Source organism: Papio anubis, chromosome 10 (genome assembly GCF_008728515.1).
Source record: "Papio anubis isolate 15944 chromosome 10, Panubis1.0, whole genome shotgun sequence".
Taxonomy (NCBI): Eukaryota; Metazoa; Chordata; class Mammalia; order Primates; family Cercopithecidae; genus Papio; species Papio anubis.
This window is the reverse complement of record NC_044985.1, coordinates 106,393,764-106,407,863: the sequence shown is the minus strand read 5'-3', so window position 1 is coordinate 106,407,863 and position 14,100 is coordinate 106,393,764. Positions and strand designations below refer to the sequence as shown.

General features: G+C 36.2%; 1 protein-coding gene across 1 annotated transcript in view; it reads left to right on the top strand.

The window, feature by feature from the left end:
• Nucleotides 1-14,100, top strand: part of FARSB (phenylalanyl-tRNA synthetase subunit beta) — an 80,901-nt gene that overhangs the window by 45,836 nt on the left and 20,965 nt on the right. The window contains exon 16 of the mRNA XM_003908000.4: nucleotides 7,519-7,674. Within this exon, the coding sequence (XP_003908049.1) occupies nucleotides 7,519-7,674 (156 nt within the window). The remainder of the gene's footprint in view (nucleotides 1-7,518; nucleotides 7,675-14,100) is intronic.

Sequence of the window (14,100 nt, the reverse complement as noted above, 5' to 3'; positions counted from 1 at the left end):
TATAAGTTACGAAAATATAGCGGTCAGATTTTTAAAGGTTTTTGTGTAAATCTATGCTTAAAAATAACTCAATAAAAGCATTTTCATTGTGGGCTTGTGAAATACTTCAGTTCTGAGAAATTATCCAGTAATTCTGGAGCCCTCAAATAATGGAGGATTATCTAGCATCCACATGTGGAATGTGGTTTTCCGAAGAGAGCTTATGTCATCAGTCTGGATTAATTTAATTTCACCATTTCATATTTTTTGCATGTAGAGTTTCCAATTAATAATTCAAAAAATATGGATGTAAGGAGCATTGACATTAACAATTTTTGAAGTAACATCATTTGCATACGTGATGGCATCTTAACTGTGTAAATACATCGTTTTTAATATAGAAAGTTATTTTAATAGATTTGGTTCCACATAGTTAAGATCTGCTAACATGAGTATAATGTGCCCTGTCATGCATTGAATATTGTATTTTTCTTTTAGTAGGTAAAAAATCCATTCCAGGTTTACATTAACTAAATAAAAGCCAACCCACAAGGACATAACTTTTTCCTTCATGCGTTGAGAAGGTCATAGATTTTTCCTCACATTTGTTTCTTGGCTTTTCAGCACTATTTTAAAAAGGAAAGTCTGTACTTTGGTGCCATAATATAGGAGAGCATTTTAAGGAAAATTGTTCTTAAGCTTTATTATGTTTTTTTAAAAATTGAAAATATATTTGTGATGTTTTTAAGACCTTTCATGAATGTGTATTTTTAATTTAAGAGCAATTCTAATCTTTTTTTTTTAATATTCAGATTCTCCTTAATCCTACTCTTAGAATTAGTTGCCAACCCTTTTCTGTGCTTATGCCAGCATATGTTATGCTTTTATTTACAGCCATAGATAATGGATAAATACTTTTTAGTGTTTATACAAATGGGATATACTTTACCTGTCTTGTTCTGCACCTCATTTCTCCTTTGAGCACATTCTGTTGACTTCATTTCTTTTTAATGGCTGGATAATCTTCCATCATATCAATGTACTATAATTTATTTACTTAGATTGTTATGAATATTTAGATTTTTACCAAACTTTTGCTAAACTACGTTGCAAGAAATGTCCTTGTACCTTTATACAAATAGGAATTTTTAGAACTAGAATTGATCATTCCATAGGTGTAAACATCTAAATGTTTGATAATTTGTTAAATTCTCTTCATAAAAGGATTTTTTACAAACTTAGCATCCTACCAAGAGTGTATAAAGGTGCCTGTTTACCCACATTCAATATGACTTTTGGAGGCATTATGTCTTCATAAGATTCTTGTTGCATTAGTGAATCATTTAGGCCTGCGTTGAAATTCTTCAGGCGATGTATAAAATTTGCAATATAAATTATAGTCTTGTGGGTTCCAATGTGAAATAAATTTGTTGGATGCAATAGACTTAAAAATCAAGTTGCTTTGTTTTATTTTCTTAACTTGGCCAGACTATGAACCTCAAGCTCCATATCAGCCTCTGATTATTCTAGAAGCTGTTTTGATCTCCCAGTAGGCTTTCTGCTAGTATCTTTCTTTGGGCTTTTAGGTGAATGTGAGAATAGGAGTGGCAAGTTTCTGTGGAAGACTCTGCTCTTTTCCAGTCTGTGCCATGTATAACATGACCAAACACCTTAGTTTTTAATCATTGGTACTTTGGTGGAAGAGGATCTATACCGAACAGGAGCCTATTTGAGTTATACGTAATAGTCGTTTACTAGGGGACATCATGTACCATTCCTTTTTCTTTTCTGTTAAAAAATCATTTGGCGTGTTCTTTCATCTTATAGAATTGTAGCTAGCCGCCCCTCCTTTGCGCAGCTTAGATCAGCCCTCTCCAGGCAGTACTTTGAAGTCTGTGAAATACATAGATAATTTAGGCTGACATACTTGCCAGGCCCATTGAAAAAGCAGAATTGTTTGATGGCATGACACAAGCGGTCTGTTAACTGAGTTATAAAGAACTGAGGCATTTCCAACAAACCCTAGCCTTGGCATGACTTTTAAATAGTTCTTATTTTGTGGTGTGCAGTCAGTGGACTTTCTGTGATGTAGTATAGTCTCTTAGTGCAACATACTAGGAAATGGGAATGTTACTATACCCAGCAATTTCAAGGAGGAATGGGTGGAAATGAGTTTGTGGTTATTTTCTCCTTTGATTCAGTTCAGCTACAGTAGAGGGAGTATCTTAGCAAGATATGAGGAAGTAAGTCCAGAGAGAGCAATAACCCTTAGGAAATGTAAAAAGCCAGCCAATCCATGTGGAGTTGGGAGGGGGCACCTAAATAATGTGGTTAATCTAATTATTATGGTGGGCTTAATACAAAGCCAAGGAAGTCAGGCCTTTCTTAAAAATATTGCAAAATTAAATCTAAAAATATACAGTTCGTTATTGTATGTGTGTGCTATAAACATCCTGAAACCATTCTTGAATGAAATAGAGTATAATTTTTTTAAGTTCTCTTTTGTTTTTTTTTTTTTTGTTTTGAGGCAGGGGTCTCACTCTGTCACCCAGGCATGATCATAGCTCACTGCAGTCTTGAACTCCTGTGCTCAAGGGATCCTTCACTTCAGCCTCCCAAGGAGCTGGGACTACAGGCACATGACACCACCACTGTGCCTGGCTAATCTTTAAATTTTTTTTTTTTTTTTAGAGATGGAGTCTTACTTTGTTGCCCAGGCTGGTCTGAAACTCCTGGGCTCAAGTGATCCTTCTGCCTCGGCCTTCTAAAGTGCTGGGATTACAGGCCTGAGCCACTGTGCCTGGCCTAAATTCTATAATTTTTTAATTGTGATTTTATTATTCTCATCACAAGTTTACTTAATTTGTTTTTTAAAATTCTAAATTTTTAATCCAGATGTTGCTGCTCATATCAGAAATATAACAGTTTTACATAATTTGGAGATAAGGAAAAAATTACTTGGAATTTGGCAAAGATTATCAAAATAAAACTTCCAGTTTATGTTGCTAAGCTGTCTCTTCATGGTGGTGTTACTGTTGGGCTATTCTCTCACAGTAACTCCAAAATGGAGTTACAAAGTTGTTTCAATACGTGCCTGTGTGTTAAAGTGAAAGCATGTGACATCCACACCAATAAATGGGTACCACATGGCAAAAATACCCAGAAGCAAGTCAGTAGTATGAAAGGGATAATTTAGTTCTGTTTCAGTTCATTTTTTCCCTTCAGAGAGAGAGAGAGAGAGAGAGAAAGAAAGAAAGAAAGGGAGAGACAGAGAGAGAGAAAGTTTGTATTCCTACAGTGGAATCAGGCTTTTCATTTCAGTTTATGCATGTGGTTGGTTTAGTGAGGTTTTGTGCCTGTCTGATTTTAACGTTGACTTACAGCTTTTGGATACCAAATTTCTTTATCTTTAAAAATGGGAATGATGGAGGTGACAGTGGTATGCTACTCGCTTACCTCAGCTGGCATAGACATGGCCCGCTGTCTGCTCCTGGCCTGTCCTAGCTCCTGTTTAATAGCTATTTGTGTGTGCTTATCTTCTTTTCTAGGCTTTAGGGATCTACTCAGAAAATAATTACTGAGGTCTGGCGTGGTGGCCCATGTCCATAATCTTAGCACTTTGGGAGGCTGAGGCAGGCAAATTGCCTGAGCCCAGGAGTTCGAGACCAGCCTGGGCAACATGGTAAAACCCTGTCTCTACTACTACTACTACTACTAATAATAATAAAAAAAATCAGTGGGCATGGTGATATGTGCTTGTACTCTCAGCTGCTTAGGAGGCTGAGTTGGGAGGATCGCCTGAGCCTGGGAAGTCAAGGCTGCAATGAGCCAAGATCATGCTGCTGCACTCCAGCCTGGGCTACTGGAGTGAGAGCCTGTCTCAAAAACACAAAGCATTACTGAGGGTTTAGGTTGTAGATGCCTTGTACTGGCTTTGACCTTCATCATCAGAGAATATCTAGAATAGAGCGCCTTGAATATAGTGTGTACTAAGAAATGTTAAATGGCAAGGGCAGTTATTTCTTTGTATCTGTTCAGTCTGAAGTTCAACTCAGAATATACTTTCCATAAGTAACAATACTGTTCATGGCTAGAAACTTCACTGACCCTTAAAAATTATTTATTTCCGTTGCTTAAATGGAAGTCTTAAGTATTTTAAAAACTTTTGAAAATTAAAACATCTGTTTATCGTATAAAAAAAATTTCAGCAATGCATATCCATGACCATATTAAGTGGATATATAGCCATATATAAGTTTGCCGTTATATTGTTTGTTTTCATTTACATCTTTTTGGGTAAACCCTATAGTGTAAAGAGCATGGGTTTTAGAGTCAGTCAATTCTGGTCAAATCCTGGTTTTGTAACTTATTAGCAATATAATTAATTGTATTAGCTCCAGCCAATTAGTTTGACTTTGGGCAAGTTACTTAATCGTTCTGAGCTTTGTTTCTCCATCTGTTTTATAGGAATAATAATATTTATCTTGCATGGTTGTCTTGAGAATTAAATAAGGTTATAGATAAATTGACAGATAGGTAATACCTAGCATGTGCCAGATAATCGATACCACAGATTAACAGTTAATGTTAGTTTTCCTTTTACTCCATTTATGTGCTTACTCTTATATTATTTTAATATTAGAGTACAGTGTCTTAAACTGTTCGTGTTTTAATTGGATATCTAGAAGATAAAAGGCATTCTGTATTTTATGTCAACCATTGCTAGTAGCTTTTACCTATGGGAGTAAATCCGTGGAAGTAGTTTTGCTCAATATCTGCTAACATGAAGCAGCTTTCTATTTTCAGTTTTTTCCCTCAGATATTAGTTTGTTCTTTCTCTTTTTAATATGAAAAGCAGAATGAGGCCAGCATTCATTTATGTTAGAGCAGTGGTCTCCAGAATTTATTGAAGGGCCACAGTGTTACAAAGTTAAATGATGACTGCTGACTTTCAGTCTTCCTCTCTATACTAGGTACTTCTTTTTAAAAATGAGTTTTATTACAGGTTTAGATGATTATAACTATTACTACAAGGTCAAAAAATTCCATCACTCTAAAAACCCCTTATTTTAGTCACATTGTTTTCCCCATACCTAACCCCAGACAACTACTATCTGTTCTCTGTTCCCATAGTTTGGCCTTTTCCAGAATGTCATATAAATGGACTCACACTGTCTGTAGCCTTTTGAGAGCCTTGTTTCTTTCAGCATAATGCCTTTGAGAGTCATCCAAGTTGTCGTCTATCTACAGTTTTTTCCTTTTTATTGCTGAGTAGTAGTGTATAGATGTACCAATTTGTTTATCCATCAATGTTCATTTGGACTGTTGGAATTCTTTTTTTTTTTTTTTTTTTTTTTGAGACTGAGTCTTGCTCTGTCGCCGGGGCTGGAGTACAGTGGCCGGATCTCAGCTCACTGCAAGCTCCGCCTCCCGAGTTTACGCCATTCTCCTGCCTCAGCCTCCCAAGTAGCTGGGACTGGTAGCCATACACCTAAAGCCCGGCTAGTTTTTGTATTTTTTTAGTAGAGGCGGGGTTTCACCGTGTTAGCCAGGATGGTCTCGATCTCCTGACCTCGTGATCCGCCCGTCTCGGCCTCCCCAAAGAGATGCTGGGATTACAGGCGAGCACAGCCGGCCTGGAATTCTTTTTATAAATATTGACTTTAGCTGGGCACAGTGGCTCACACCTAGAATTCCAGCACTTTGGGAGGCTAAGGCGGGAGGATCACTTGAGCCCAGAGTTTGAGACCAACCTGGGCAACAGAGTGAGACTTTGTCTCTGCGAAAAATTTAAAAATTAGCTGAGTGTGGTGGCACGTGCCTATGGTCCCAGCTCCCCTGGAGGCTAAGGTGGGAGGATTGCTTGAGCCCAGGAAGTTGAGGCTGCGGTGCACTTCCATATTATTTGTGATTGCACCAGGATGAGCAACAGAACGAGACCCTATCTCAAAAAATAAAGTGAAACAAAATGAAATATTGAGTTTGTAAGTTTGTCTTAATTTTCAAAGTAGAGTTATATATACTAATCATGGAAAAATTGGGAAATAAATAAAAGTTGGAAAAAATTACCCTTACCCAAACATAACCTCTGTTAACATTTAGGTATATTTCTTTTCAGCCTTTTTCTCTGTTCATGGGGTTTTTTGGCTTGTGGCTATATTTATGTAGTTGTGATTCTGTTTTTCATCTTTTTAAAATTATTATTATTTTTGTAGAGATGGGGTATTGCTGTGTTGCCCAGGTTGGTCTCAAACTCTTGCCCTGGCCTTGCAAAGTGCTGGGATTACAGGCATGAGCTGTTTTGCCTGGCCCTATTCTTCATATACTTTTAAAAATTATTATTATTGTTGTGGTAAAAAAAACCTATGAGAGCTACCCTCTTAGTAACTTTTAGAGGTGCACAGTTGCAGTAGTGTTAACTATATGCACATTGTGCATATAGTGGGTCTCTAGAACTTTTCATCTTGCATGGCTAAACTTTTATACTCATTCAATGTCAATTCCCCATTCCCTTTCCCTCCAACCCCTGGCAGCTACCGTTCTACTTTCTGTTTCTCCGAGTTTCATGACTTAGATACTTCGTATTAGTGGAATCATGCAGTATTTGTCCTACTGTGAGTGGCTTATTTAATTTAGCATAATGTCCTCAAGATTCACCCATGTTGTGGCATAGCTTCATAACCTTTAGCATTCTGCTTTCTTTTAATGCTTCGTGAAGAATGTATTCAATGTAAGTAGTTTTTAAGAGATTACGAAGCACACACTAGTGTAACCATCAGCTGCATTAAGAATGACACGTTGCCAGTATCCTAAGCTTCTTATATGACCCCTTCCCATCACAGATTCTTCTTTTTAACCTAGGGTAATTGTTAGCCTAACTTTGGTCATAGTCATTCCCTTACTTGCTTCATAGTTTTCCAACCTATGTTTGTTCTTTAAACAATGTAATTTAGTTTTGCCTCTTTTTGAACCTTGTGGTCTCTTTTAAATTTTCATTTACTATTTGCTGTTGCTATGTTATGATAAACCATCATAAAGATGCTTTCTAATAGCCACTGAGTATCCTGATGAGTGACCGACTGTACTTTATGTAGCCATCCCTAATTTAGGTTGTTTATAATTTTACTATTGGAAATAATGTACTAAATGTCTTTCTACCTAAAGCCTTTTTGTATGTAGGACTATTTCCTTTGAGTAGTATTAATATTATGATTAAGAGAGTATGAAGCTTTAGGGCTCTGATATATTGCTAAATTGTTTGCAAAGAATTTTACCAATTTATACCTCAGTGAAGTCTTATTTTCCCTGGTCAGCATTGAGGGTTTTCACTCTTTCCCCCAAATAAAACACCTTAGGGAATTTGATAAGCTGAAAAAAGACTATTTTATCTTATTTTGCATTTCTGAGGTTAAATCCTTCTCTGAATGTGTAATATTTGGTTTTCTTTTTTGTCGACTTTTTCTCAGTTTGTATTGGGGTAAATCAGTTTCTGAAGCAGTGGTTAATGCAGCCTTGTGACCAGTTCCTTTATCTTCCTAGATGTAGGCGCAAAAAACTACCGGCATCTCTGTGCTGTTTATTACAACAAGAATCCTGGGTTTGAGATCATTCATGGGCTGCTGGACAGAATTATGCAGTTGCTCGATGTGCCTCCTGGTGAAGACAAGGGGGGATATGTAATCAAAGCATCGGAAGGTAAGACAGATGAGCCAAATCCAGAGTTAGTGACAGTGTCAGGAGGAGGCTACACCTTGTTTTTGATGAAGTTGGTAATTTTGATTTGGGATTTTAGAAAGAAAGGGAGATAGAGTTTTATTTCAATCAGAAAATATCCCCTTTCCCTCCAGCATTTTAAGAAAACACTTTTCAGAACTCTCATAAGCGCTGCACAGTATACTTTTGTTCCAACTGAGCTATGGTAACCCCTAGTTACTGGTACCTTTAAGCCATCAGCACCATGGTGAACCCAGAAGTTTAAACTGAGCTGAAGCTGGTAAGGCCTAAAGTGATGGTTTGCACTCAAAAGCTGCCTGTCTGGTGGCTTTAAGGCAAAAGAAAAAAAAAAAAACAACAACAAAAAGACCCCTCAGAAGTTACTCTGAAAGACTTCACACATGTTAATCAAGTTATAAAGTTGGTGGAGCAAGGGTGGGAATCCTGTTTAAAATCCCAAGCACTGTACAGTCTTTGTTGGGGAGTTTAAGTTAGGCTAACTAAGTGGTATATATGTGCTCCTAATATTCTATTCATAGTTTCTCATTATCCAAGGAATTCTGAAATTTTTGCTTTTCATATTTCTGCAGCTTCAATCTAAATTAATTTTGTTACATGAAAGGTCCAGAAACAACTTGAGAGAAATATTTTACCACTTAATCCTACTGTTCACCTCACTGTGCTTTATAACTCTATTTGGCATCTTAAATTTCTAACAGAGCATTTATTTTTAAAATGTCATTTAACAGTTATTTGTAGTGAGATTTGGTGGGGTAATATTTTTGGTTTTTTCTTATATTTATTTTATTAGTCCTCAGGGATTGTTTTTGTTGGTGGGTATTTAATTTTTGTTTTGTTTTCATTTTGAGACTCCTTTGAAAATAACCGTGAAATCTATGGGGTTTTTTAGGCTGAAGAAGTGTGTGGTTTTTTTTTTTTTTTTTTTTTTTTTTTAAATAAATGAGAGATCAAATAAGCAGGAAGTTATTTTTTACCCACTTTCCATGAGAAATAATAAAATGCAGACATGTGTTATGCTTCTGGAGTTCTAGATGTTAGAACTGGATCTTGGAGTTCATCCAGCCCACGAGCCCGGTTTTATGAGTGAGGGAACTGGGGTTAGGCAAGTTAAGGAAGCTGGAGCCGGGTCATGCATGTTGACCCCACGGCTTCTGCCTCCCAGTATCCTTGCCAGTGTTGTCTGCCTTCGTAGTGCCTGTATGTACTTATTTACCAGTTTACCATCCTAGAATTTTGCTTTAAGACCAGGTCATCCAGGTTTATGGCAACCTGTAAGCTGATGTGAAGCATTTCTTTTCCTTCCATGCACAATCTTCTCAGAAATCTTATTTCTTAAACAGTTTAGCTAGATAAAAATTTGATGCAGATTGCGTCCTGAATGTGAGGTCCCATTTCTTTCATACTTGAAAGGTTGCAAAGAGCTGAAGTGGTAAATGGAAGCATAGCTTGTTGTGAATGTGATGCTTTGTGTAACCTTTAGATGGATAATATTTCTATAAACTGGTATCTTAATATTGTGATTTCTCCTGCTTCAGTCGGTTCCTTAGATATTTATTTATCAGAAGAGTGTGAGTTCCCAGTTATAAGGCAGACTTCAAGAAAGACAGCACTAAGTAGGACACAGGTGCTGCTGTCAGGCAACCTGCCAGGGAAAAGAACGCCACATACCGACCTGCAAACCGAGATGTTAAAGATGTTAACGCGATTGTCTTGACATTTCTGAAGAGGAAGAAAGTGCAGCTTCTTCAGGGCATCCAGAAAAACAATAGGGAGTTTCTGCAAATGAGATGGGCCTTTGGAAGAATAGGTGGAGACAGCAAGGCAAACTCACGATGGGAAACACAGGCTATGTGTTTGGAAACACAGCAGACAGTGTAGTGTGGTTTGGCTACAGGGTGAAGAAGGAGCTTGAAACTATATTTGGAGTCTTGAATGCTAGGGAAAGACTGCAGCTAGTTAGGAGAAAAGTATTAAAGCTTCTTTTTTTAAAGCAGGTAAGTGATACTAGATCTGTACTTTAGAGGGATTAATTTAGCAGCAATATGTAGGTTGAGTGGGATGGAGAGCAGAGGTGAAGAGAATGGTGGGAAGGGATTTTAGCACGTTGTAGAGGAGTGAGAATGAGGACTTGGCCTGAATGGTGCTCATAGCTATACCAAGGAAAAGACTGATTTATGAAACCTTAGGAATATAGAAGCCATAGTATTCATCATTTGGAAAATTTTGTGGTATGTGCCACTTGGAACCTTTTGTGATACGGCTAATTTGTGTTCTTCTTTTTAAAAGTCAGGTTTTTCTAATTCTAAACTTATGATATTATAATTTGAATTCCATATAATTTAGCACCCATACAGAATATAATACTTAGTATCTAGTTTCCTAACATGTAGATGTCTGCTGTTTTTGTTTAGAATTTTTTTTTTTTAATTAGGAAATACACATTCATAAACTGTCACTACTTCTGATGTGGTTGTAGATCTTTATGTTCAATTTTGTTAGGCCAGGTTGTTATTTTGGTTTTTGATTTAGCATGAATATTTACAGACTCAGTCTTGTGGTTCCTTTTGAATCTACATTGGCTTTCATAGTAGAACACTGTAATCTTCTGAAGTTTTTCCATGTTTGAAATGTCCAAGATTATGAACGTGAAAAGCTTTATACACATGGGCAGCCTGAATCAGTATATATTTCAGTATATCTAATGGGCTTTCTTTGGGAAAGGCAGATTTACTTTCACCCCCTATCACCATCATTGGCCACATTAGTGTCTTGGAGTCCTGGGCATGCACCTAGCTCTGGGTGCTTTTTTCTCAGGGTGCTTTCTGCAAGAACCATCAAGCCAGAGAGAATTGCTGTCATTACAAATAATGGTTCCTCATTTCTCATAGGGATTTCTATTTTGATTATCTAATGGCAAATATGATTATCCTTTTTTGTTTATGGTTGAAGAAACCAAGGTCTAAAGAAGTGGCTTGTCAAAATAAGTCAGTAACAAAGTTGGTATTAGTTTTTCATCTAATATATATGTGTGTGTGTGTGTATATATTTTATATATATGTATATATATTTATATATATTTTAAATATATAAATATAATTTAAATATATATTTTATATAAGTATATTTAAATATATATTATATATTATATTTTTTATATATTTAAATTATATTTTATATATAAATATATTATATATAAATATATAAATATAATTTAAATATATATTTTTTATATACACACATATATATTAGATGAAAACTAATAACATTACTGACTTTGGCCTGACAAGCCACTGCTAGACTGCTGTTCCTCAACCATAAATAAAAAGGATAATCATATATATATTTTATATATACACACACACATGCATACATACATACCACAACTAAGGAACAAAATTGTTTTTTAGACTCCTAAGCAAATCAGTAAACACAGGAATTTTGTTACTGGGGCATGTTTAGCTGCATCATTTCCTCCAATTTATTGTTATTTTACATATAGCTTTTTCAACTAAGAAAATGTCTTCAGAGTATTAAAAAGTAGAGTAGAAGCAGATTAAGAACTACCGTTTCCTGCCATTCTTGATTACTGAGTGAGTTGTCTTATATTACTCTGGCATATGGTTTACTTTTTAATAATTAAAAATCCCTAGTGGCATTGCAGTTATAATTGAGCTAAGTCTGTTCTCCAGAGATTCCTGCATATGTCAGTTACATCGGCACTTATACTTATTTCTTCCTGTCCTTCTAATGTATGCTACTAAGCTTTCTTTTGTGCTGCTTTGTTTGGTGGTAGGGATGAATGAAACAGAACTTGATTCACCTTTAAGAAACTTGGCCCTGTGCATTGTAAGAAATCTGGAAATTCGTCTGATTGATCTTTGCATTGATCTAAGGAGTTTTGTTGACATTGGAGTGTAACCTTGCTTGTTATGCAGGGGCAGTCTTCTGCAGCATGTGGAGTATCTGCAGGAGCACCCAGAAAGCCCGTAGTTGTAGCCAGAGTGAAAAGCCATGGTCCCCTGGTCTTGATATTTCTTATTTCCTGAGCATCCTTGCAGTTAACACCATAAAGTGAGATAGAATGTCAGGTTGATGACAGAATAAGGTCAATGTTGAGTGGGAAAAAAAGAAGAACCTTTAACTTTTTAGCAGACTGCAGAGCATTTTAAGAGTTTCAAAAGGGTTCAACTCCAAATGTTTCAGTGGCTTTGGGTCAGATTATTATGGCACATATATATGCTTTTTCTTTTTTTCGGGCTTCTTTCCCTTCGTTTTTTGTGGTTTGTTGCAAACTTAATTATGTATGTTAAGATGCATTTATCCTTTTCAAAAACCACTTCTGGGCAAGGAAAATTCTCAACATTTTTGTGTTTAGAAGAGTTATGTGGTTGCTGGGCAAATCAGTGGCAAAAATTATTTCTTGTAGAATGTATGGGCTTTGTGTGTGATTGGCTGCATTGTCTTGAGCCTGTGTTTTTTTTCCCCCCTTTAGCTTGTTACCTATTTCAGTTTTGATTATTTACAGTTCTACAGAAAATTTGAATTTAACTTGTGACAAGATCCCTGTTGGAGAGACAGAAGGTTTAGAACTTTAGTTTTGACAATTCTAGTTTTCATGCTGCTCAGAATACATTTTGTGAAATGAAAAATAACCTTGTAAGTAATATGCACATTTAATCCTGTACCATATGTATACACAGTGGGTAGTACCTTCTGCTACAGTAATACCTAACGATCGTTGGCTTGACCTGGAGTTCATGACCTTTTTCCCCTTTCAGGACACCTGTGAAAGATTTCAGTTGCTAAAAAATATGGGTGAAATTGTGATGTTTCCCTGGTCGTCACACTGGTTTTTAGTGTAACATGAGCTTGGAAATATATGAGAAAAATATCTGTTGAATAACTTGTTGAAGTGAAAGTGTTCAGTTTATGGTTTGATTTATACAAAATGTTCTGGACGTTTTGTATATAAAGGGAGATCTTTCTAGCATGCCCACATTTAGTTACCATCAAAAAAGAAATTGTGAAGACAACAGGTTGAAAAAAATTGGAAGTTTTTAAGCTTCTGACCTTTGGTTAGTCTATATGGAAACTGTTTTTATTTCTCTGGATGTCTGCTTTTTTGTGTTTGAGGCAAGCTTACAAATACTACCATTTCCCTTAGCTTCTTTGAAGGAATTAAAAGACAAGGCAGTATTAAATAAATAAGCAGTGATTCCCACACAGTTGGAATAGTGGTATAACACAGGCACTGTTTTTATAAAAGCTTCAGCAATCATCACATGAGTCACTTAGCCCTGTCTTGTTTTTACTGCTGTTGCTTCACTCTCTTGTATGCACAAGGCAAAGTTCTCTCCACTCATGTTCATGTAAGTCTTTTTGAGGGCTAGGTGTTTTGATGCTTTCCTGATACTTTAGTACTTGTAGCAAATTGGAATAAAGTCCCAAGATGAATGGCTTGGTCAGCTTGGTATACCGTCTGGTAGATATTGTAGTAACAGTGTTTCTTAACCTTTTTAAAATTAATCTCTCCCCTAAGGGCCTTTTTTAGATATTTTCTTTTTCCTTAATTGCTCCTTCATGAAATTTTAATATCACAGGTACACTATATATATACCGCATATATGTATTATGTAATGTATGTATAGCTGTGCTGTATGCATAAAAATAAGCGTAAAGCTTTTAAAAATTTCAATATAGGGTTATCAATAACTAATCAAAATTTTTAAGTTAAATTTAAAAATGATTAACATTTCACTTTATATCTGCTGGGTAACTTTTAATGTTATTTATTTACTTACATAAACTGTAGTGTATCAAATTATATTTGCCAATGAGCAATTTATACACACGTATGGTCATAGTAATAAACAATTATAAAAATCATTCAAAACTTATTTTAGCAAAAGTAAAACAGTCGCTGTTTTTTGAGACAGGGTCTTGCTTTGTTGCCCAGGCTAGAGTGTAGTGGCACGATCACGGCTCACTGTGATCCTCCTGCTTCAGCTTCCCAAGTAGCTGGGACTACAGGGCATGCCACCGCGCTCAGCTAATTTTTTTTTTTTGTAGAGGCGGGGTTTTGCCATGTCACCTAGGCTGGTCTCGAGCTCCCGGGATCAAACAATACACATGCCTTGGCCTCCCAAAGTGTTGAGATTGTAGGTGGGAGCCACCACGCCCAGCTAAAATAATTTTTAGTGAATTTAACTTTTAACTTTTCCTTAATATAAGAAAATGACTTTTATCTAGTTGATAGTCAGATATTGTTAGCATTTTTTTTCTTTTGAGTACTTTTTGTTGTTGTCGTTGAGACAGGGTCTCACTCTGTCACCTAGACTGGAGTGCAGTGGCGCCATCACCACTTGACCTCCCAGGCTCAAGTGATCC